We start from the raw sequence: 22704 nt of genomic DNA on the forward strand, positions 1-22704 counted from the left end.
TCAAATTAAACAGTAACTGAATGGCAGATTAACTCACGTATTCCAAACAAGGATACTTCCAGCTTTTCTGGGGAGATATTTTGTATTGTAACTCGCTGAATTATTGTGTGGCCTGGTAGGAATGAAAACAAAATTTAAAAACACGATGAAACTCGCTCATACACTACCACTTCTTTTAACTCCTGCTCTTATTTTCACCAAACATTCGCTCTGTTTCTATGGCTAATATACAGTCAAAGCTCATCAAACGTTTTCAAATTTGGACAGTCAATTGCAGAGCTCCTGATTCTATGTTTCAGGATTAAGTCAGCTTTTTACATGCTCCAGCTGTCCAGATAGGCTCCTAATTTTCCTCCTGAATACCTTTTACAGGGCTAATTTCTATACTGACTTTTAAAAAATCCACTAAATGTAAAAATAAATAATGCAAATAAATAATAAAAATGTAAAAATAAATGTAAAAATAAATAATGCAAAACTTTGCTCTGAATAAATTAAAGTCAGACAGAAAAAGCTCAAAGCTTGAATTCAAATTTCATACCTACGGCAACATCACCAAAATTGACTATGTTTTTTCCATTATCTGAAGTGACCACAACAGATGGTGCTACAGCTGGACAGTGCAACTCCAAATACAAGGTGTTATAGGGGCTGAGGAGACAGTAAAAGGATATTTGCTCATAGATCATGCAGAAAAACCAGCTATTGTCAGAAATCTGCTCCTATTCTGTTCACATGACAGGGTATCATTAAACTGCTATTACAAAAGAAAACATAATTTTTAGCGGCTGCTTTTTTGTGTATTGCCTACGCAGAAAGATGGACTACATCTAGCTATTACATGCTTTGTACAATTGTTTTCCAAGCTGCTTTGATATTCACGTGTTAGATTCTTATCCTACTAGTGGGGCGTAAGCATGCCTTTCTACCACTGACTACTGAAGTAATTAAGATAAGAAAACAAATTTTCTCCTCAGATGAATAAATTAACATCTCTACCACTTCCCTATGAAATTTCTGAAGTATCATAAGTTGCAAATACTGTGCATTGTTCCAAATATTGTTTCAAGTCATTTGTGTTTAGAATACCTGCAGGTTAGATTTTCTGAGCCTCTCTTTTCATCAATATCTCCACTTGCAACAAAGCATGGTATAATGTATTTTTCAAACCTCCCTCTGAAATTCCTCATCAGGGAAGCCTGGGCTGCCATATAAGCTTCTGAACTAGAAAATCCAGGAATAATAAAAAATCATCTTAGCAAGTTAGTATAAGTTTTATACTTAGCAAGTATAGAAAAAATCAAAACATATCTACTGAGCTATTTGTATTTACTTTGTCATATATTCAAAATGCAATAGAGCAGTGATACAAAATGACTGTCTTGAGGCACAGCAGTGGATTCACCCTACTAAATGGTTTGGTTTTCTGGTCAAAAACAAAATTATAAACCCACATTATAGATGCCATACTAAAGACTGCAGAATCCTCAATACAATTCCCTTATGTTGAATATTTAAGTACTGCAGTGCCTTTCAGTACTTCCACATTGTTTCAATTACATGCACACATGCATCAAGAATCACATTTCTCTAACGCAGTATGCCTAGCAATACTTTAAAATGGAATTTTTCAAATAGAAATTTTATTTTTATGACCCATACTGAAAGTATTTAAAAATTCTAATCAATGGTTTGCAATGAATGTGGAATTTTAGTAAAAAATCTAACACCTGGTGCAGCACAATGTGTCTAAGCACGTATTTACTTCCAAACATTTACTTATAAATTTCTCATGATTTGGCAGGCAGAAATGTGGTTCTAAAAAGTTGAATTATATGCTAAACAAGGGACCTCAAATAGCAGATTTTGTATCCAAGTATCCAAATTGCTAGCAAGCACACGTCAATGTCAATTCTCAGTGGGAGATGCATATTGAAAAATGACTATTCAAAAACATATGCATTGCAGCATCGTAAGATTTCTAAGACTGAAGACCATGACTAATATGATGGGCTATTTAAGCCCTCAAAAAAAAAACAAACAACAAATTAACCCATACCCACAGATACGGACCATCAGATAGTTTCTATCTAGGCTGAATTTATTCAGCTCTATTCCACTTATTTAGAAAAGGTATATTGTGTTGTAGTTTCTTTTGGTAATGAAGTTCAGCTGTCTAGTTGCTCCTTAAAATAATGCTCTTGTTGGTTCAGCCAAATTTACCAGTGCAGCCAGATCTCATGCTTTCTGATATATTCTTTGAAGTCTTCAGTTTCTCTGATGCATATAAAGGGATTCGTTGCCTTACATGAGAGGTTACAGCTGCATGGCTTATAAGCAGTACTAATTTTGGAAACAGCCTTTGCAATATTGCTGAAGTTATTTCTTCACTACAGTTTGGTTTCTTGTCCACCTATAGGTTTTAGTAGATTTTTAAACATTTATAAAAAGAATGTTGTCTAATTAGTAGAAGATGCTTTTGCTGACTTACTCAGGCTTTATCTCTTTGGATTCTGGTTGCTCAGAACTACTTGAAGAACTCAGGTATTTACTGCTTCCATCCCTTACAAACTGTCTGGAAGATTGCCGTCTGGTAATGGGAATGTTTAATTTCTTTCCCTCTCTCTTTTCATCTTTCTTCTTTTTCTGCAAATATACACTAAAATTATACACTGAGACTGATCACAGATAATGCAATTGACATCAGTTTACAAATACTCAGTCCGTGGCCCAAGGACACAGAACCTAAGAGGCAACACGGTAGAGTGCATGGATAACGGTAACAAACCATAGACACAGTAGTTATCACAAACAGTTCTATGTTACGTTAAAATGGACCTACTTTACCCCGTCTTGAAAAAGAGTTCCCCTATTGGAGCAGAAAAGTAAAAATACTGTACAGCTCACTGGAATTTTACCTATTTAACCTCATAAATAAAACCACAGGTGCTCACGTAAGTTAACTGACCCACAGCATTACATATGAAGTCCACGTATGCAGTCAATCTGTAAGAAGTGGAGTAATTTTATTTTCTTTTTAGAGGAATACTTGCATTTAACATTTTCAAAAACAATCCTCTATGAATGCTTTTGAAAATGTTATAATGAAATAAAATTGATGTGTGGTCTGTTCGCTGAGCAGTAAGAGCGGCAGTACATGCACACTCTAGTATAGACAGGTCTTACATCAATGATAAGTTTGGGCTTCATTTAATATGCAAATAGTTTTATGATAAAAATACATCTAGAGAAATATCTGGAAGTAATAGACCAAGAGCACGTGCTAGTTCTTAGCATTCCTTACTTGTATTTCTGCCCCTGTTGCAGCTGCTCTGCAAAGCCTCCGAGCTGCCTCTTCTCTGATTAGCTGATCTGACAATGTTGGTCTGAAGGACACTTGAATCAAGCTTTTCTGGGAGTGTGAGAGCATGCACAAGAATGATAGGCAGAATTCATCCCTCATACATGTATTATACCTACAAAGCTCAATAGGAGCATATATGTGACAGCAAAAATTAGTAATTTCTTTTCCCAGTGAAATGAACCTGAAGACAAAGTTCACTTACAGCTTTTTTCCAAGTCCACTACATTACAGTGGGCTCGTTTTACATGACCAGTATTTTTGATATCTGAAATTTCTTCAACTAAATCATAATGATAACACTGGAGAAAGAACAGTCAGAGTGACAGCTCGCATAGATCATTAGCTACATTTGATGGTTAACCACTCAAGTCCAATTTAAAATTATTTCAAGCAATACAAAGTCTTCTAGCTATGCTAATAATAATTTCTGTTTCCAGCTTCATATACAAGTGACAGAACTTGTAGGTATGTAAATGATCAAAAGACTTTTTTGAATATTTGACATTTAAAGTGAATTTACCTTCCCAGGCAACACAGTTCCAACAGAAGGCGTGACTGTCACAGGACAGTCTTCTGGCACACAGAATTCAAACGAAGCGGGTCCGACAGGGGCAACTTCCCCATTGCCAATTCTTGGGACAGCATGAGTAAAGTGGTTGACACTCACATGGGAATTCATCACATACAGTGTTGCTGTAGACACATCATTTAGAGCTGTTGCGGCAAATTGAACTAAGGAATGAGACAATTCAAGAGGTGGGTGGACTCCAACTGCTCTGCATGACAGCTTGAATCGTCTAAAAATAAACACATGATAAATTGTCTCAGCATAAAATAGTCTCTTCATCAGCCGGAAAATAGGGAACTGATCCTGTAGTCCCTATTTAAGCAGAATATCTCAAGCCTGCAATGGGAATTTTGCCTAAAGATGAACAATAATACTATTTTTAATACACAATTGGCTAGTCCTTACTTGAATTCTTTCTCTATGAACCTCTAGAAATATACCCGGTCAAATCATTAAGTTTTTGTCATCATTATTTTAGTAGCATGAACTTTATGTATGAAGCATTTTCCCTCTCTCTCTCTCTCTCTCTCTCTCTCTCTCTCTCTCTCTCTCTCTCTCTCTCTCTCTCTCTCTCTCTCTCTCACACACACACACGCGCGCAATTTCAAACAAAATTCTTTGGGAGTTCTGCTGAAAAAGCAAGCAGAACATTGCAGGTTTAGAAAGCTTTGGACAAGCTTGCAGATTGCGTGTGAGACAAATTAAGGATAAAATTAACAGGCAATGAGCAACTCTTACCAACTGAAGAATTCATACCTGCCTCACAGCTTTATCTTAGCCTTACCTTTTCTTAGCAGGCAGGGATTTCATTTCTGGTCAGACTTATCTTAACAGTAGAAATTAAGTGTGATTTAGACTTCTACATTACCTATTACTCAACCAGTTTCTCCACATACCTATTACTCTCTGACTTGCAGGTCAGTTCAAAGCTATACTCTTTTGCCTTGTTGGCTTTAAAGATTATGTCCAGTGTCAGGCTTTCAAGGGGAAGAAGAACACCGAAGCCATCATTCGGTTGAATTTCAACAAACTTCAAAATTGCAAAATATGAAATTACTGTTATTAGAATAATAAATTATCAAATAATGTTATATTATTAAATCAAATGAATTTGATTAAATTAAACATACTAATAAAGTAAGACTAACAAGAAAATATTGTCAAGATAAGAAAACTGTTATTAAATGTACAAATGTCAGGAAAACAGAACTCTACTAGTGAGAAGCTTTCATGTGAGTTACAGTGACTATTATTTGCTAATTTCTAATCTCAGAGTAACTTGAAAGGCAGAAATTTAAATCTATTAACTCATACTTCACTAGAATCTCTTCCCTGGCTTCTTACTGTTTATGGTAATCACCTTTCTCTAATGGTGTTTACTTACTATTCATAGAGAACTGAATGAAATATGATAAAGATCTCAACTGCTCCCCTGTACCTCTGAAGAGCTGATGCTTGTATGATGTGCAGATACCATGGTGACAAGTACCAGTATAATATCTACAAATGTGTATTGTTCTGTGTTTATATTAGTTGGTAATGATTCAGGAATGTCTTACCATTACAGTTTAATCATGAAACACATCCTGCAAAGTAAAGCTTTAATGCTTTACTTTTTAAAGCTTTTCAAAGACTTCACTTAAGATTCACTTAACTACTCGATTTTAATCCCTAAAATAGCAGAGAAAGGGAGAATGCATAATTAAATGTCAGGCTCCTTCTAGCTCTAATTCCAACATACCAAACTATTGCATACTGTGGTCATCATGCCATTATGAAGCTTGAACAACTCTTATTTTTTGCAAATAATAATAATAATAATCCGGTAGACCAAGCCCTCAGGAAACTGGCAGCTCCTGTGGTTAATTTAGCTTTCTTGTCAACTTACAGTCACTTGGAAAATGCTTAAGCATGGTTCAGGGGATGATTCCTAATAAGCAGTTTGGACACAGCCATCCTGCTTCGAGGGCAAAGAGTTTAGACATTTGGACATAAACTGTGCAAAAGACACCAGATACTCTGTTAGTAAATTTCTTGGTGGAAGAAAAGGGCATTCTAACAGGATAAAATTATTCATCTTCTGTAAGTAAGGCTAGTAAAATCTCGTTGAATAAATTTATACTGCTTGGAAAATGTTTATGGTATATCAAAGTGAAATTTCCATATATTTCAGAACTTATCTTCATGTTTCCCCAGCACCACTAGTAGAAATATTTCCACTAGTTTATCAGAACCAGTCTTGATTTATTTACACTTTCATTGAAACATTTCATAATAATTAACTATATTTTAATACAAGAAGAGGTGTGTTTGGGATAACCACCTACTTCTGGAAGTTCCACAAATCCGAACTCCTGTGGCAAGATGGACTTGTTTGTTAGTGTGACATTTGTCTGCACAGCTTCATAGATTGTGCAGTATCCAAAATCGATTTCTGCTGGACTAATTTCCAATTCAGAAGTAGTAACAATTGCATGGACAGTAAAATTAACTTGTTTAGTCTGAAACAAATTCAAGAGCAATGGGTAAATATCTGTAGCATTGTGAGGACAGGATTTAATTGAAAAATCACTGAAAAGGTAACTACAAAAAAGTTGTTCTACTATATTCCTTGACAGTAACTAATGTGACAGATCTAATCTTGAACTTCAACCTCATTGTTCCTCAAAAATAATCCATTTGCAAAAAAACCCAACCACCACGCTGTAGTTATCTCAAATTCCATGTTAGGATGGAATCACACCTGCATCGCTAGGAAACGAACTCAAAGAATATGCTACATCTGCAGTACAGAAAAGAATAAAGAAATTGTGCTGTGGTATCTGAGAGCTCTCTGTCACAGAAGAAATTACTAGGGAATAAATGGCCGCTAACTAGAAAGGATTAAGCTTTCTGTATTCTAAACATGCTGACAAGAAAAAATATCACCAGATCCGTATTATCACTGTAAGCACCTTTTACTATCATCATAGGACTTCAACTACTAAAGTAAGATTAGTTATCATTAAGTGAACATTAACTACAATAACAGATTTACATCTACTGTCAGTTGAATAACCGGCATAAGAAATGAAATTACAAACCTTATCTGCAATCAGTATTGTCACTGGAACTTCCAGAACACTCGTCTCTTCATTAAAATAGCTCCCTGCATCTTGAGGAAGAGAGTGCCTGAAATAAAAAAAAACACACATTCCATTTCATAAAAATATTTTGCCTATTTTCTAGCTAAGGGGAATAATAAGCTCTTGATGGGTACATTTCTGAACCAAAGGAAAAAATTCTGTTACTTTAGGTCTACAACTTTTCTTCTTCTGGTTAAGCACCCGTTCCGACGCTTCAATAATGTCAAGACCAGCTAAAAGTTTGTATGCCCTACACATACAAGTATTAGGGAAAATGGTAAAAGAAAATGCCAATCAAAAACTTACAGCGACCTATGAAGTTCTATCTTCTGTCTCGCCCTCCAAAAAAGAAAAGAAATGTAGTCATATCAGAAATATTATGGACTTGTCACAGATTTCCTATAGAATGGCATACATCCAGACAATCTGCTCTGAGCAGGTGTGCATGGATTACAAGGGTATCTAGCAATGAAATTACATATCAATGGTGGATTTTTTTTTTAAAGATGAAATTTTGGAAGCACAGGAGTTTAAGGGAGCTATTCACAGAAGACTGCACCCATTGATGCTCTTCTAAAAACATAATCCAAACAGTCATTTAAAATTCTGAAAAAAATAAAGCTGACTTCATAAACAGAGCATTAGCCTTCTGCATCTTTGCTGCAGTCACAGCACATAACCAACCCGACCTAGGCAATTGTTTCCTTTTGACACTAATGTTAGTTAATTACCAGCCAATTGAGGCAGTACCGGTTGGATCACAAAGCACCGAGACATAAATAAAGTGAAACAAACTTGGAGACCAATAGTGTCTGATTATATACCAGATTAGTCATTTATAAGAAATATGCGAGTTCTCTTTTGCTGAAGCATCTTGCTATCATAAGCTCAATTTCAGAGCTTCAAGCCAGGACAATACAAAAGCTCCAGCATTTTTAGCTCTGCTGGTCTATTTCTGGTGTCTTACAGAATCAGAGTGAATTGCTTCCTGTTTTTAGGTCTCCACAGAAATAATATTCCTACTACTACTATTGGAATTGTGTGCAGGTTTTTTAATGTATTATTAAAGAATTGTTAAAGAATAAATAGCACCCACTCACAATCATCATGCTGATCTGAGATCTTGCTGGCTTTTGTTTTGCAAGTCTGAAATGTGACTTTAGAAGGTAATCTTCAAATGGATTGCTAACTTGTGTGAAAATAAGAAACAGAATTAAATATAAAGCAGGAATAAAGTATCAGCTTCGTTTTGTCACAGGACATTAGAATAGCAGAAGAAATTCACGTGTAACAAAATATTCCAGAGGGAAAAAAATAATAATTTTAACTGTACATACACAGCGATGGGTTCTAAATTAGCTGCTATGCCTTGGGGAAGAGGTACTGAAATCCTTCAGATAGCTCTCTGAAAATGGCATCTTCATGCTTTAAAGCAATTAAAGAAAAGCATAAGAGACCAATCAGATTTAGACTGCCAGCATCTGCAGGACTACTTCCAAATACAGAAAAAGTAAAAGATGCAGTATTTGGGAATGCTCAAAGTCAGCAGATTAGAGAACTTGCCTTCAAATAAGCAGAAAATGTGTCTTTGCTTCAAGCACCCAGATAGTTATATGAGTATTTTAACATCTGACCAAGCATTTCAGCGTGCACAGAATACTTGGGAGAGCTTCCCGGGCCTTCAGTCATCTGTCTGTTGACTTGGGTTTGTTGAATAAACACTACTTCTTATTTTTGTGTTGTTTTTAATACAACTGCTCTTTCTTCTGAGAAAACTGAGCTTAAGTCAATGAGGAGGCATTTGCAGAAATGTGTCACTAGCTCAGTACTTTACATCAGCTTGGAGCAAGCTCATCTTTCTCTGACATACACATACTCTCTGGTGTGTTAGGCCTTTTAAAATGATCTATATACTGAAACAGTCAGATACTTATTTTGTGTGTCAGAAATGCCTTAATCTCATCAAATCTCCCTTCTGAAACTTCCTCATTTTTCAAAAGGCAGATTAATATTCTAAATCCAAGCTATGGTTCTATCCACTTGGTAACTATAACTGTGCTTTACAGCATCTGAAGCTTAGGAACAGAAGAATGTCGTCATAATGGTTACTGTTGTAATCTGATAGGATTTGATATGTTGAGAGAATTGTAAATACTTCTAGTTCCTTGAATGCTAACCTGCTGAGAACTTTGATGTCTGTACTTAGACTCTCAATTTACAATTGGGTCTGATTTCCAGAGATGCTGAGCACATCAGTGAAAATCTAAACACACACCAGTAATAACCTCTACAAAAAAAGCAGCAAGGTTAGCAGCAGCAATCACTGCAGAAGCCACTGAAGTATTTTGGCTGTACACCACAATTAATATTTATCATTTAATTTATATTTGAAGAGAAATGTCCTGCTAAATTCTTTAGGATGACAATGGAACAGTAAATGTAATTGACAATGGTGAATAAGAGATACTGTATTTACGTTTTTAAAATTGTAATTCTTTGTTTCTATGGCTGAGTTATGTTTGTATATGCAGATGTTTTGTGAAATAGAAAAACTTGCTGCAAAAAGGCTTTTAGCATCTTTGAAGATGCTATATAAATTGCCAAATTAAATTCAAGATCAATATATTCATATTTTAGAGAAAATATACATGGGTGAAGTAAGTCCAACCATTCCTACTCTACCTAGCAAGACAGGAGTGCTTGTCCAGAAATGATTTAATCACTGATCCGTGAAGTAGCCACCTGCCTTGAAAACTTCTCTTTTGTGTAAGATTAGCTTCCCCACAGAAATGGAAGCAGTCTATCAGGAACGCAACTGCTAGATTTTCACACTGCTGCTGTCGCCACAGGAAAAGCATTTCCTCACAGGTAAGTGATCCAAGTTAATTTCCTCCTTGAGCATCTGGCATCTTTTAAGGGGAGAGGAGGTAGAAGAGGAGCGCATTGACACCAGCAGTGTGAAGTCCAGCCTGCTACAGTTATTAGATGTGAAGGAAGAAAACAATACTTGATTTGCTCAGATTTTGCACGACCAGCCTCCTACAGACATTATCTTATAGGCCAAAAATATTAATGTTGTTAGGTTACCTGGGCAAAAACTTCAGTTGCACAGTGAAGGATGACTGAGCCTGAATGTAACCTGTTTTCGGAAGCAGTTCCATATGCTTACTCAATTCTTTGCAGACTTCAAACTTCAGACGCAGTGTAGCTTTTGCTCTGCAAGCAGATCAGACATGCTCAGATGGGAGTACCAGTAGCCTCAAAGCCATCTCGGCAACGCTGGAGCTTGGTTCCCTCTCCCCCTCTTGCATCTCTGCTCTACATTACAATTATAACTATTCCAAGCTTCCTTTGAAAATGAAGGGTGTGTAAAACTGCTACAGCAAAATCACACACTTGTAGTCTTTTATGTTAAGTATAGCAAACAAGATTTTGGAATTACTGTAAGTAAACCCAGCTGTATTTCAAGCAATGGTACTCTGAGAAACAGAAAAATGAAGACCAGCAACCGCTACGTGGGGCCAAGAATGCCTCAATGCTGTGCAAGCTGCTAACCAACACTGACCAACATCCCACTACGCAGTCAGAAGAATCCAAAGAATGAACCTGAAAGGCCATGACATACCTAAACCATCAACACAGACCCAGCTTGTGAATTCCATTCATCCACGTCATCTCAAAAACTTTCACCACAGATAATTAAGTCTGCACAGGTAGGGAAAATTACACAAGTTCAGCTGTGCTAGGGGGAGGTTCTTGTGCCAGGAAACGTACCGACAGAGCTGCTTTGTTTTTGTCCCCAAAACTGTGGTGACTTCTTTTTAATAGGTGTGAATTCACAGATCTCTTATAACGTCTCCTCTGCCTCCAAAAGCAGATTCTGTAGGGCTAGAAGTCCTATTGTGGCTAAACTGTTGCTGCCAGTTCCTCTGGTACACTACTTGTGATCAATCTGCCCTACGAATGGCATATTGGAAGCTTAGGAAGCATCTCCCAGTTTACTGAATTCTGGCCATACTACAATAGGGTGATAGCCACAAACCATACCCTGCTTTGGAATTTTATGCCTATGTGCAAAATTGCCAAGCAATTTACAAATATTTCACTTGTCGTTTTCCTTCTCTTGGACTGGTTTACAAGCTGTCAGTCCAGATGGCCTGCTCTAAATCAACAACCACAGCGTGAGGTACTGGGAGCCTGGAATGATTTCTGGCTGCTGACAGTCTAAGAGAGCTATATACTAGTTCTTTACATCAGTGCATGTTATAACCTCCAATGAAATTACTTTTCAAAGTGATTTATATTGGAGAGCATTCAGGTGAGACACCCTTTATGCTGCATAACGCTTCCCGATTACTGTACTCTATGAGACCAGAAAGGAAAAAAGTAACTAATGTTTTGTAATTCTACAGAGCTTGCTGGGCCACTTGAAGTGCCAAAGCTATTTACCTACCTTGAAAACTTATCTTCTACCTATGCTATAGACTACAGTATCATAAATAGCAGCAGCAGCGCTATGATACGGCCAGGTACAGAAGTTCCTTCTGTTCTGCTTCTGTCAGATGTTTGTGTGTACTGGTGGTGAATAAGAGGCTGTTCTAACACATCATCTCCCTCAAGTCTGGGTCAGATTTCACCCCCAAAAGCTAAAGAATCATCTCCCTACAAGTTTTAGGTTTGTTTCTCTCCCCATCTAGTTAGAGAGAAGAGTGGGATAAATCAAAGACTTGATTTGCCAAGGACAGCGTATTACCTATTAAGTGCTCTTAATTTACCACAAGTTAACAAAGGATCAGTAGGTTGATTTTTCTTTCAGTTAAGAAATTTTGGCCGAAGCGATTTGACAGCTTCTATCTTTGTGACACCTTTGAAATCTTAAGTTTTCATTAGGATAGTTATTTTGCTTCTATACTTTTAAGTTTTATCCCTGGGTTATCTAGACCAAGTAAAATCCCTTACATAACTTGTGCTTCTCATATCTGTAGGCTGAATTTCAGAGATAACAGCTTTACTCATTTCTTTCCAACTGTGAAGAAGCTCTGCAGTCTGCAATTCTGGTAAGAGGTTTAGAATGGATGCCTTCTACAGAACCAACCTCTCCCCCACCCTCCCACAAACCCACCCCAACCTTGTTTAAATAGAGCCTAAAATATGCAGATTGGTAAAACAGGAACAGTAAGCATTTCATAGTGACTGCATTAGTTAGAGCAAAGACACCCAGCACCTGAAGACAATTAACAGAGTAAAAGTTCACATAACAGAGCATTACAGCAAGAAATGCCTGGGAGACGATGAGCTGGAACATTATCCTTCTGTTACAGTGCAAACAGGAGGAGTCTTCAGACGTTACTGATCCAAGCTATGGAAATACATATACTAAGTCCTTAATACCTGTATGGGTTAAGAAAAGTTGCATCTTTCCTATTTTATAGGAAATGCAAAAGGACTGACGTGATTTATCCAGCATCATATCCCAAGTCTGGAAAGACTGGTGATTGACCTTCTCAATAAGGAACAGTTGACAGAAGGTTGCCTTCCAGATCTTAAGTCTCCAATGGATGTTAATTAAACATAGAATAAGTGAGAAATAAAAAAAATAATAACAATACAAATTCTTCATAAAATTCATTGGCTGAACCAATTATACCCACTGTGCACTTAACTTTAGACACGTTTATCTTTATTGCACATTCCGTGTGCAATTGCATATGATGAAACTCAGTGGGGTTGCTATTCCCTAGGGGCTTAACAGTTACATCACAGACCAGGCACAGCACAGGGGACCTTACAGGAGTGGGAAGGCATGAATTAACCCAGGTACTTCACAGCTACTGCTGGTCCTGGGTATCTAACACAGCAGGTTACCCGATCTCAACTTCCACAGCAGTGTAGAATTCAGAGGACTTGTAGTCAGGATGTCCTCCTGAAATGCCAAGAAACAAACAAACAACCAAACAAACCTGCTCATCAGCCTCCTGTGACAACCAGATGGGTTTGACACAGTGGAACCCCAGCACATCACCTAGTGATGTAAGATCTCATTCCTTAGCTGGAGAAGGCAGCTTACCTGCTTTGAATGACAACACGGTCCTGGTAAAGTCGGTCATACATACAGATCTTTAAATCAATGTTGGGATTGGGCACCCAAACTGGTACATCAACAGAAACTCCAATGGCACTAAAGCACAACTGTTAATACACAAATCAAGAGTGTACTTATTTTTATCAGTCTCAATTTGTTACTGATCTAGACAGAGCAAGAATTTTTGCTATAAACTACACCTGACTAAAATATGTATTATATTAAAGGTACATTAATTAGACAAAGCAATGGAAATCATTTGTAAAATAAAACCTAGATATTACTGTGCCACAGAACAACAATTAGTTATACTTCCATTTGGATTCTTTGCCAGAAAATGTAAAGGAAGAACATGCTGCCCAAGATATTGAGAAGAAATATTTAACGTGTTAAGTGAACGTGCTACAATTCAGAAATTCAAGAGACTGCTGCTATTTTATCCAGCAAAGAAATACAATAATGGCTGTAGTGCTATGTTTCCTATAAAGATCTTAAGTTTAACCTCAGCAAACACATAGCTCAAACATGGAGAAAAATGACCCTTCCCTGCCACGGCTGAAAGAAAGGGTACCCACAGGAAGCTGCAGCATGCCTCTGCAGCTCCTTTTGCAGACTACTCCATCTGTAGACCACGGGGAGAGCCAAGACTGGCCTACTGAGCTTCTTGGAAGGTGGTGGGTTTTTTTTTTTTGGCAAGCCTCTGTGAACTGTTCCCAGGCAGAATTTGGCTTTCGCTAAAATGCAGAATTAAAATATGCTAAAGCGGTAACTAAAGTTGTCATCTATCCCAGCCTTCACACATCAGTTTCACTACTGCATGCTAGATAATTCCAATGCTGATGTATCAGAAAGAAAATAAACTGTGTGGGTTGAGAATAAAAGAAAATAAATTCAGCTCTATATCCAGGACACTAGATATTTTCCAGATGCCTGATAAAATGGGAATATCGGGATGACTTGCATAGAAATTTGAGAGACTCAAAAGGTTTGACAACCACAGCACATCAGAAAAAAGGGACATGATTTCTAGTTACCTACCATCAGCTCAGACTTACAACTGTAATTCTAAGCTCCCTCATTGTTATTTCTTACGTCTACAAACATATCTGTCCTCTACCTGCTTCTCCTGGTTCTAATATAGAAGCTGAGCTCTTGTAATTCTTGATAGAAGTAGGATTTCAGCAGTGTTTTGAAGAAAGTTTTGCAGAAATTCACTCACTGGTTTGCAGTCTGAGTTGTCAAACATGATCACAAACTCTGCCCGTACAGCCCCAGGGATAGCTGGGATAAATATAATCTGAAGTTTGACGGAGCTGAAGGGTCCAATTTCCCCTTCAGTAACCTAAACAGGAAGTAACACATTTTTAATAAAAGTCAGACTCTCTTACTGTCATTAGCCCTAAATTGTAATGAAATAAAGAAGGAGTTTATGCTCTTACTATACAAACACACTACTACACCTCACTCCATAGACAGAATAAACTACGCAAGGGAAGAATGTATCAGTAACTCCTTACAAGGTTTGTTGTGGGGGAAAAAGCTTGCAATGCCATGGTTTCACAGCCAGGCATGGTCAGAATCTTACTGAGTTCCTTATTACTGCAAAACTCTGTATGACAGGTATGACAGGTAGATTATGTGGTTAACCAAAGTGCTTCCATCATATTGGTGAATATGTACCTAATACATAAAGAAGCTGCCTAGGGCTACTGAATGCAGTGTGAAGTGCTCCTGCCTTTTTATGGATAGGAAGAAGCTATAAAAGCTAATAAGAGCTAGTATCTGAACTCTTATGCATAGATTCTTCAATATGGCTCAAGTTCGTGACTTCATATAACAGTGAACTGACACAGCCGAAACAATCAGTTTGACTACAAAAAAACTTAAATTATAGGAAATGTAAATGTATATGGAAACTCCTTCAGCTCAAATACTTTTATAAATCAAAATAAAGGACTAATACGTAATGTTATTTCATTTTAACAATTAACTGTAATACTGGGCTTGAAATTGACTGTGTGCTTAAGCATTTCACACTAGAGTCAAGACAACTCCCTTTGATGTAGGCTTAGACTGCCGAAAATCTTGTAACTCAGGATATTTGTTACCTTTCCCAGCATAATTTCTTGTGATGTTTCTTCAGGAGAAGGTTCCATTAAATTACGTGCATTATCTGTGTCTAGATCCGATCTGAAACTTAATGCACCTTGCGTAAGTTGTTCTGAAGGAAAAAGAAATATGGGAATTGTGCATCTATTCACTAAACATCAGAGCACAAATACATTGATTTTGGTCAATACTGCAAACCCAATAATGTAGCCCAAAGGAAGGAAAATGGAAATGTCTAGAAACAAACTTCTATTTAGCCATACAACTTCATTCTAGTCCAGAAGTCCATATTAGGCACCAAGCTTCCCATTGCAGGATAACAATATTGTTTCAGGAGGATAATGTATATGTTGGACTTTGTTATACCTAGAAATGCAGATTCACCTGAAAGCTTAAACTGGGCTTTAAGAGCAGTATTTCCAGGAGAAGATTTTGCTGTTGCTCTGCATGTACTACTGTCACCTGCTGACGCCTGAACTTTGAATCTTGTTCCCAAAGCACCAGTGTTTGTCAGGTTGATGGTCCGTGAAATTGTCTCTCCCACCACACGAGTGCCAAAGTCAATGAGCACTTTATCTAGTGCCAGCTGTAGGAAGATAAACTATTCATTACTACTACCCTAGATAGTCAGCCATGTCAATTAAATAAGCATCCACCTTTTCAAGAATAGGACTTCAAAGTTCTTATCATCATTTCAAAGACATTATCAAATAATGACAAACTATGGGCACTCTTCTGTCTTTTTGTAGAAGCCAACTAATTTGAACAATTAAACTGAGCCACTTGCATTTCAGTCCACTATATGACAGTGGGAACAACAGGTTAAATTCTGTTCATAGTAGCAGCTTTCTTAATTCTTCAGGTAGTTACTCTGGATGTAGACAATATTTACAAAACAGTTCAGCATTTTTACTCTTGTACTACAGTAAGATGGTCTTACTAGCATCAGGCTGCCAAGCAAGCATTCAACGTCATACAGCGACTACATATCAGTTTTTAAACACTCCTGTCTCGTTTCCCTGAGCTTTCATGGTTTACAACCAGTACAAAGAGTAATATGCTACTTTATGCCAAGTTTTCACCAACTTTGTTACTGGGTATGTGATAACAAAAGACATATGATTCAAGTTCAAGCACCAAACAGATAAACAACTTGGTTAACTTGCTAGTATCCTGCTTCCAATACTGGGAAGGTCTTGCTGGAAGCTAAGAAATTGTTTTCTGTGAAGAGACTATCCATTTAATAGGGAAAAAGAAATATAAATACCTCTTACTAAATATTTTAAATAATGTTTATGTTATCTCAAGTTTTCTGCAGTTACACTGACTTGAAAATATTTAAGCAGTGACTTACAATGCATGTCTTGGCTGTACATTTCAATGGAACAGAAAAAGAACCTGTCTGGGCCATAAACATGACTTCTCCTTCCAGATTTTCGTCTATCTAAAACACAAAAACAAAGCCCGCAGCCAAATAATTTGCAAGATTCAGTCTATTTGATCAAGTCTGATGAAAAATATTTTTATTCATTCTTTAACACATTAAAATGCATGTCTACAGATTCTACGTTTGCACTTCAAGACCGTTTTTGTTAACTGCCTGGCTAACTTGAGCTGGGCAATATCTTTTGATAAGCATTATTCTAAAACGCACCCTTAGAAAACTTCATAGTACAATGCAACAGTGCTTGAACATGCACAGAGTTCTAGGTACAACAGTACCTCTTCTAGAATTGTAGGTTGTTCTCTTGTTAACAGTTAAAAAAAATATATTTTTAATCAGGCTAGTGGATTACAGTAGGATTCTCATCACCGTGTAACTATCACTTAGGTGCACTCACCGCTGGCTTAAAGGTTACTCCTACTTCACAGGATATTCCAGGAGACATTTTGCCAGGTGGCTCAAACCTATGGAGATAAGCAACATAAAATTCCAAACTGAACCTATGTATGAAACATGGCAAAGAATATTTATATAATACTCTTCCATTTGGATTAATTTATTACTCCAGAAATTCAGCACAAGGGACAGATTAATGAAAAACTACAGAACTCTAGTGTAACCATAAAACAACAAAGGCTGATTCTTTGAGGTTTTACTCAGAAAGTCTTAGAAAGCTTTTAAAAGGAAAGAATTATTGCGTTCACTTTACAAACAAGGCAACTGGTGAAGCTGTAGCTCAATAACGTTATTACTAATACTATGGAGCAATCACCTATTCTAACACTTCGGAAGCAGTCTTCCATTATCAATTTTGACTACTCTAACATCCCCACTATCCAAAAAGGAAATGAAGAGGAAAAAAGCAGGTTGCTGCAAATGATTAGAGAACGTGCTGCCTGCTGCAAGCGGCATCAAAATTATCTTGAATAGCAACTGTCAGTCACTTCAATGCCTCATTTCATGGTCTCTGGGATGCAAACAAAATGCCCATCAGAAGACAAGAAGTCTCACAGCTGCACTCTAAATGAAATTACTAAGGCACAACTAGAGCCCTATTCTGCCTGATGAAAACAGGCTAGAGAAAATAGGTAACTGGATGTTGCTAGCCATGGGAATACCTGAGCAAACTGGGCCACACTGAAACACAACATATATGTTAACCACAATCGCATCAAATCAGAACTAAAAAACACCAAAACCAGGATGAAATGTTTTCAAACCGAAATGGAATACTTTTCATGATACAGGAACTTAAAATCTAAGCAGACAGGCAAAAAAGCTGCTGTATGCTGAGCTTCAGAACAGGTCACTACCAGTTTCTCCTGAGAAAGACCTGAAGGAATAGCCCCTTCTATTTCAAATATTACCTTGATAAAATAAAAGTTTGATTTAGAGCATGTGCTGCCAAACACCATGGGTTACATATACAAACACACATGGAAACACTACACTAAGAATGAGTTGTTACAGACTGCCATTGCACTGAGATGTAATAATGCTCTTTAAGCATTAGAATATTGCTGCTACATTGGCAAATAGAGCATCTGTCACTGAAATAAGTTCTCGAATGCCATGTCTGTAACTGTGCAAGAGATGTAAACAGCTGACACCACGAAAGCTTAGATGTATTGGGTATTTTCAAAATAGGTGTAGGTTATTTGTTGCTAGGTACCTAGCAAAAGTATTTTACCTCCTTGTACCTACAAGGAGATCCTTTTCCTGTTTTTCAACAGGTCTGACATTTTTGAAAAAAGCTTTCTACTTGCTCAGGGCTAGCAGTATCCATGTGTGTATGTTGCCTCCCACAGATTAGGGACTGCACCCTCTCACCACTATAGGAGCCAATGACATACATACAGCTCAGATTGTAAGTCTCTTCTCAGCTCTGAGACACAGTTCTTTTCCACATCACCCAAGGATGGAATATAATTTAGGTGTATCTAATGAAGATCTATCTATCTTAATTTGCTACGGAATTTGATTACATCTCCTGTTGTGGTACAAAGGTAAAAGAAACTACTCATTTATGGTCAATTTTACTTACTGAATGGTGATGAAGTCCTTCAGCCATTCACTGATTCCCACCAGTCTGCAGAAGTTAACACTGTAGGATGCATTTGTCAAAACTATCTTCTTTTTGTAGATTTTACCAACATCAAAATCCTTAAAATACCAAACACAAGGTGTGTTATATAAAGGAATATCACATTATAAAGGAATATCACACAAGGTATGAATTACAGTAAGTAGCACGTACACATGTAATGACAAAAGCAACTAGTTTTACCGCAGTCATGCTTATAGTGCAAAGTATTGTATAAACTCAGAAAGCACCGCCCTGCTCCAAACAAATCCAATTCAAAGATACAGCCTATAGAGCTGGTAACTCATACTTCATAGACATGGCAACATTATGTTGGTGTACGCACAGCTAACGTGCCAAGCTGGTCTGTATTTTCCTGCCATGAAAGTTGTATAACTGGGTATTCACTACCACAAGACAAGCAGAGCCCTGCAGGCTGTCTGCCTGGCAGCACGTGTCTCTCTGACAGTTCCAATTACTACCTGATAGGCTGCACTGGCAGCCTTTTCGAGTGCAAATTAAAAAACATGCAGAACACTGTACTTTCTTATGCTTGCAGATTATAATGCAGGTATAAACTGATAAACTCAGATTCTTCCTGACCAGTATAGTATTACAGTCACTTGCAAACTGCAACCTTTACTTCACAGTGGAAATCATGGCCTTCTTCATTATCTTATATTAATAATGTATGCACAAATAATACATAGGTAACAGTTGTACTGCCTTTTAAAAGGATGAAACATCTTGTTAGACTGTGTTCCATTCATTTGCTCATCTTTCCAACATTATTTAAATTTCCTTAATAAAGGAACTATTCTGTATTTAAAACTAAGTATCTTAGTTAATCTGACTGTATAACTTCCCTGAGAGATTGCTAGAGAAAAAGGCAAGCACTGTTTCAGGTTTGACTAAACACCTGTTCAATTCAACGCACTGGGTTTGGCAGTAGCGGGCTTGTTTTTCTTCATAGCATGTGGTTTAGTGCTGTGTTCTAGACTTGTGACCAAAACCACGCTGATAATACACTCACGTTTCAGCTACAGCCCAACAATGCTTGCACAGAGTCATGGCCTCCTCTGTTTCTCACCCTGCCCCTGCAGTGAATAGACTGGGGGGAATACAAGAGGCTGTGAGGGGACACAACGGGCAGGTGACCCAAATTAACCAAAGAGACATTCCACACCATATAACCGTGCTCAGCAATAAAAAGGGAGATGCCTAGCCACCTTTTGCTTGGGAACTGGCTGGGCATCAGTCTACCCATGGGGAGTGCTGAGCATTTGCCTTGGTATTGATCATTTTCTCTCTCTTCTTCCACTTCACTTGAACACTTTTTATTTCAACCCCCAAGTTTTCCTCTTCCCCTATTTCACTTGGGTGAGGGCAGAGTGAGCAAGTGGCTGCGTGGTGCTTAGCTGTCTATCCAACTTACTCCTGGTAGGCAGGGTTAGACACTGCAGAATGGCCACTAACCTTGAAATGAATGTAGCTTGGTTTACTATAGAAAGTACGTCCCCTAGGTTCATGACCAGACACTATTTGCTTGTGAGAAACTGTAGTTTGGAATTCCTCCATTTTTTTCTCAAAAATCTCTTTTTTCATTACACTCAGAGCCAGCTGCTTTGTATCCGTGTCTTCGTTGGGTACCTAATAAGGAGCATCAATAAAAAAACACTGTGACCTAAGGAAGTAACTGTGATCATAGAATCTGTAGATCAAGGTAGAAATTTCTGTGATCAGAATCTTTAAGTATCTGGCCAGCCTTTGCTGCTCTCCAGATCAAACTCAGCTTCCCAACTTGTACATGAAGAACTTAACTTATTTTCAATTGTTTTGTATTATATGAATCCAATGCCAGAACATTCTGTTTTTAATGGCAGCAAATGGGTTATTTTCTCCACTTCCTGAACAAACATTCAGAGAGAATCAGCTAACTTCACTGGAACATTTCAGTTATGGTCCAGTGCTCCTTTCATTTGAAGCACATGGATACATACTGACATTGCTCCTTTCTGATGGATTCTGAGGTCTGCTCTTAAAGATCTACATCTCAAAAAAGCAGCATGTGGAAGGGTACCTTGGAATAACATTTAAGATTGTAACTACACAATTCCACTCTACCTGTTTATTACTTACTTCTGTTTAAAGTATGGAACACTGTTGCTTTGGAGAAAATATACTTTTCTTTGCCTAGCTTGGGATAGAAGAAATTGTTTCCACATAAAGTAATCTGTGTTGCCAATTCAACAGAAAGTCATGTCCAGTTTTCTTTGTTTGTTTTAAAACTCAAACAAGTGAATACGATGTGATATATGTCTTCACATATCTCTGAACTAAAATTGAAGTGTTGTTTTCTCCTTAAGAGAAAACTACAAAGATAGTGTCAAACAGCAAGTATCCTGATAACTTTCTCACATCTGAATCTCTGAATCTCTGTATTTAAGTAATAAAGACTGCATTTTAACTGCAAAAACGGTTTATTATTTTTAAGCAAGGTTCATAAAACAGCACCTGCCAGTATCATTACCTCAGATATGTATAACTACTAGAGAGGGAAATGAGAATTTTCTAATCCATTAAGATGTTTTTAAGAATAATTTTAAAAGTTTTCTAGACTTTAACTTAATAACAGGACAAATACATATCCACATCTATTTATTTCTGATTTTTAAGGGAAGATATCACAACTTTTACCTTCTGCAAGTCACATTCTTGACTCCAAAGTCCAGGGAACTCTGGTTCTACTAAGGTCTTGTCCTTCTCTTTCTCATCTTCAGCACTTCCACAGAGCACATCATCTCCTACAAAAGCAGTTGTCTCTCCATCAGCTTCTTCCTCAGCTGGTGAGCACCTCAACTTTTGTGAGAGAAAATAAATTTTGAAGATAACATTAGAAATTACCAGAGGACGGTTACTTTAACAGCCTCCTATGACATCGTTTAATACAAAGTGACTGGTCTATAAAACTCCAGGGCTGAAGAGGACAACTTAAGTCAATCCCTTCCTAAAGCACACAACTCAAACAAAATCTTATAGTAACAAGCATCTATACGAGCCTAGAAACTAGGCCTCAGGCACAGGAATACCAGCTGTGCAGTTTTTTGACTGTTTTGTCTATTACATGATAACCAAGGACTTGGTTGTTTAGCTATTTCCACCAACAACTACTCCTCTCTCCCCATTTTTAAAAACACCTAAAAGATTCCATGACACCACTAGTTTCATCAGGGGATTCAATTCATCCCACCTTTACTTTCCAGGCCAGTACTCCCTCTAATATTGTGCAAATCAATTAAAACAAAACCAAAAAACAAGCAGGAAGCTTATGTCATAAAAATACTAGAAAAGAGAGATTAGCAACCGTCAAGAGATCTAATGGGAGAAATTACTCTCCACTTGTGCTTTACTGTCTGGTATTTGGTTGTAGCCTGTGCTATTCAGAGGCAGAAGAAAAACTCACCTTCCTACCTTTCTGACAAAAAAAAAAAAAAAACCACCAAAAAAATAAAGATGGTTATTCTTAGACCTTACCTGTGATATTGCTCCAGCTGGATGTTTGCAGGTCTTCTCAATATAGTGCCATGTTTTCCTTCTCCACAGTAAAGAATCCTTAAGTTTACCACCATTCTTACTTGCCTTAGTACATGACTGACGATTTTTCTGCTTACGAATGGATGCTTTTTCTTGTAAAATTCGAGATACAATCTCAATTTTTCTTGACTTTTGCCTTTCTCTAAAAGCTCTGTAATAAAATATTTTAAGAAACATTAAACCAACCACGGTCATTTACTAATAACATTAATTACAGTCCAGTTTCTTTTGAGCCCTTAAGCTAAGCATTACATCTTTAAATTGGGAGCAGTGGTAACGTGTGTAAAAATGCAATGGGATTCAGAAGCTAAATATATTTATATAAACATATCCAA

General features: G+C 37.3%; 1 protein-coding gene across 16 annotated transcripts in view; it reads right to left on the reverse strand.

Moving 5' to 3' along the window:
- CFAP74 (cilia and flagella associated protein 74) overlaps positions 1 to 22704 on the reverse strand; it is a 75007-nt gene that overhangs the window by 7363 nt on the left and 44940 nt on the right. For 13 of the 16 annotated variants that reach the window (XM_066982212.1, XM_066982214.1, XM_048067466.2 and 10 more), the window contains 21 exons: positions 22310 to 22520; positions 21473 to 21634; positions 20252 to 20425; positions 18737 to 18855; positions 17090 to 17156; positions 16603 to 16692; positions 15633 to 15834; positions 15248 to 15360; positions 14359 to 14481; positions 13125 to 13246; positions 10145 to 10273; positions 7364 to 7396; positions 7016 to 7103; positions 6260 to 6433; positions 4829 to 4962; positions 3885 to 4161; positions 3305 to 3412; positions 2492 to 2646; positions 1090 to 1224; positions 542 to 651; positions 57 to 112 (listed from right to left, as the gene is read on the reverse strand). In XM_066982212.1, the coding sequence (XP_066838313.1) occupies positions 57 to 112; positions 542 to 651; positions 1090 to 1224; positions 2492 to 2646; positions 3305 to 3412; positions 3885 to 4161; positions 4829 to 4962; positions 6260 to 6433; positions 7016 to 7103; positions 7364 to 7396; positions 10145 to 10273; positions 13125 to 13246; positions 14359 to 14481; positions 15248 to 15360; positions 15633 to 15834; positions 16603 to 16692; positions 17090 to 17156; positions 18737 to 18855; positions 20252 to 20425; positions 21473 to 21634; positions 22310 to 22520 (2782 nt within the window). The remainder of the gene's footprint in view (positions 1 to 56; positions 113 to 541; positions 652 to 1089; positions 1225 to 2491; positions 2647 to 3304; positions 3413 to 3884; positions 4162 to 4828; positions 4963 to 6259; positions 6434 to 7015; positions 7104 to 7363; positions 7397 to 10144; positions 10274 to 13124; positions 13247 to 14358; positions 14482 to 15247; positions 15361 to 15632; positions 15835 to 16602; positions 16693 to 17089; positions 17157 to 18736; positions 18856 to 20251; positions 20426 to 21472; positions 21635 to 22309; positions 22521 to 22704) is intronic. The other 3 variants (XM_013194715.3, XM_048067467.2, XM_048067468.2) reach the window with 3 other exon arrangements.

This window comes from Anser cygnoides, chromosome 23 (assembly GCF_040182565.1).
Source record: "Anser cygnoides isolate HZ-2024a breed goose chromosome 23, Taihu_goose_T2T_genome, whole genome shotgun sequence".
In the NCBI taxonomy this organism is placed as follows: domain Eukaryota; kingdom Metazoa; phylum Chordata; class Aves; order Anseriformes; family Anatidae; genus Anser; species Anser cygnoides.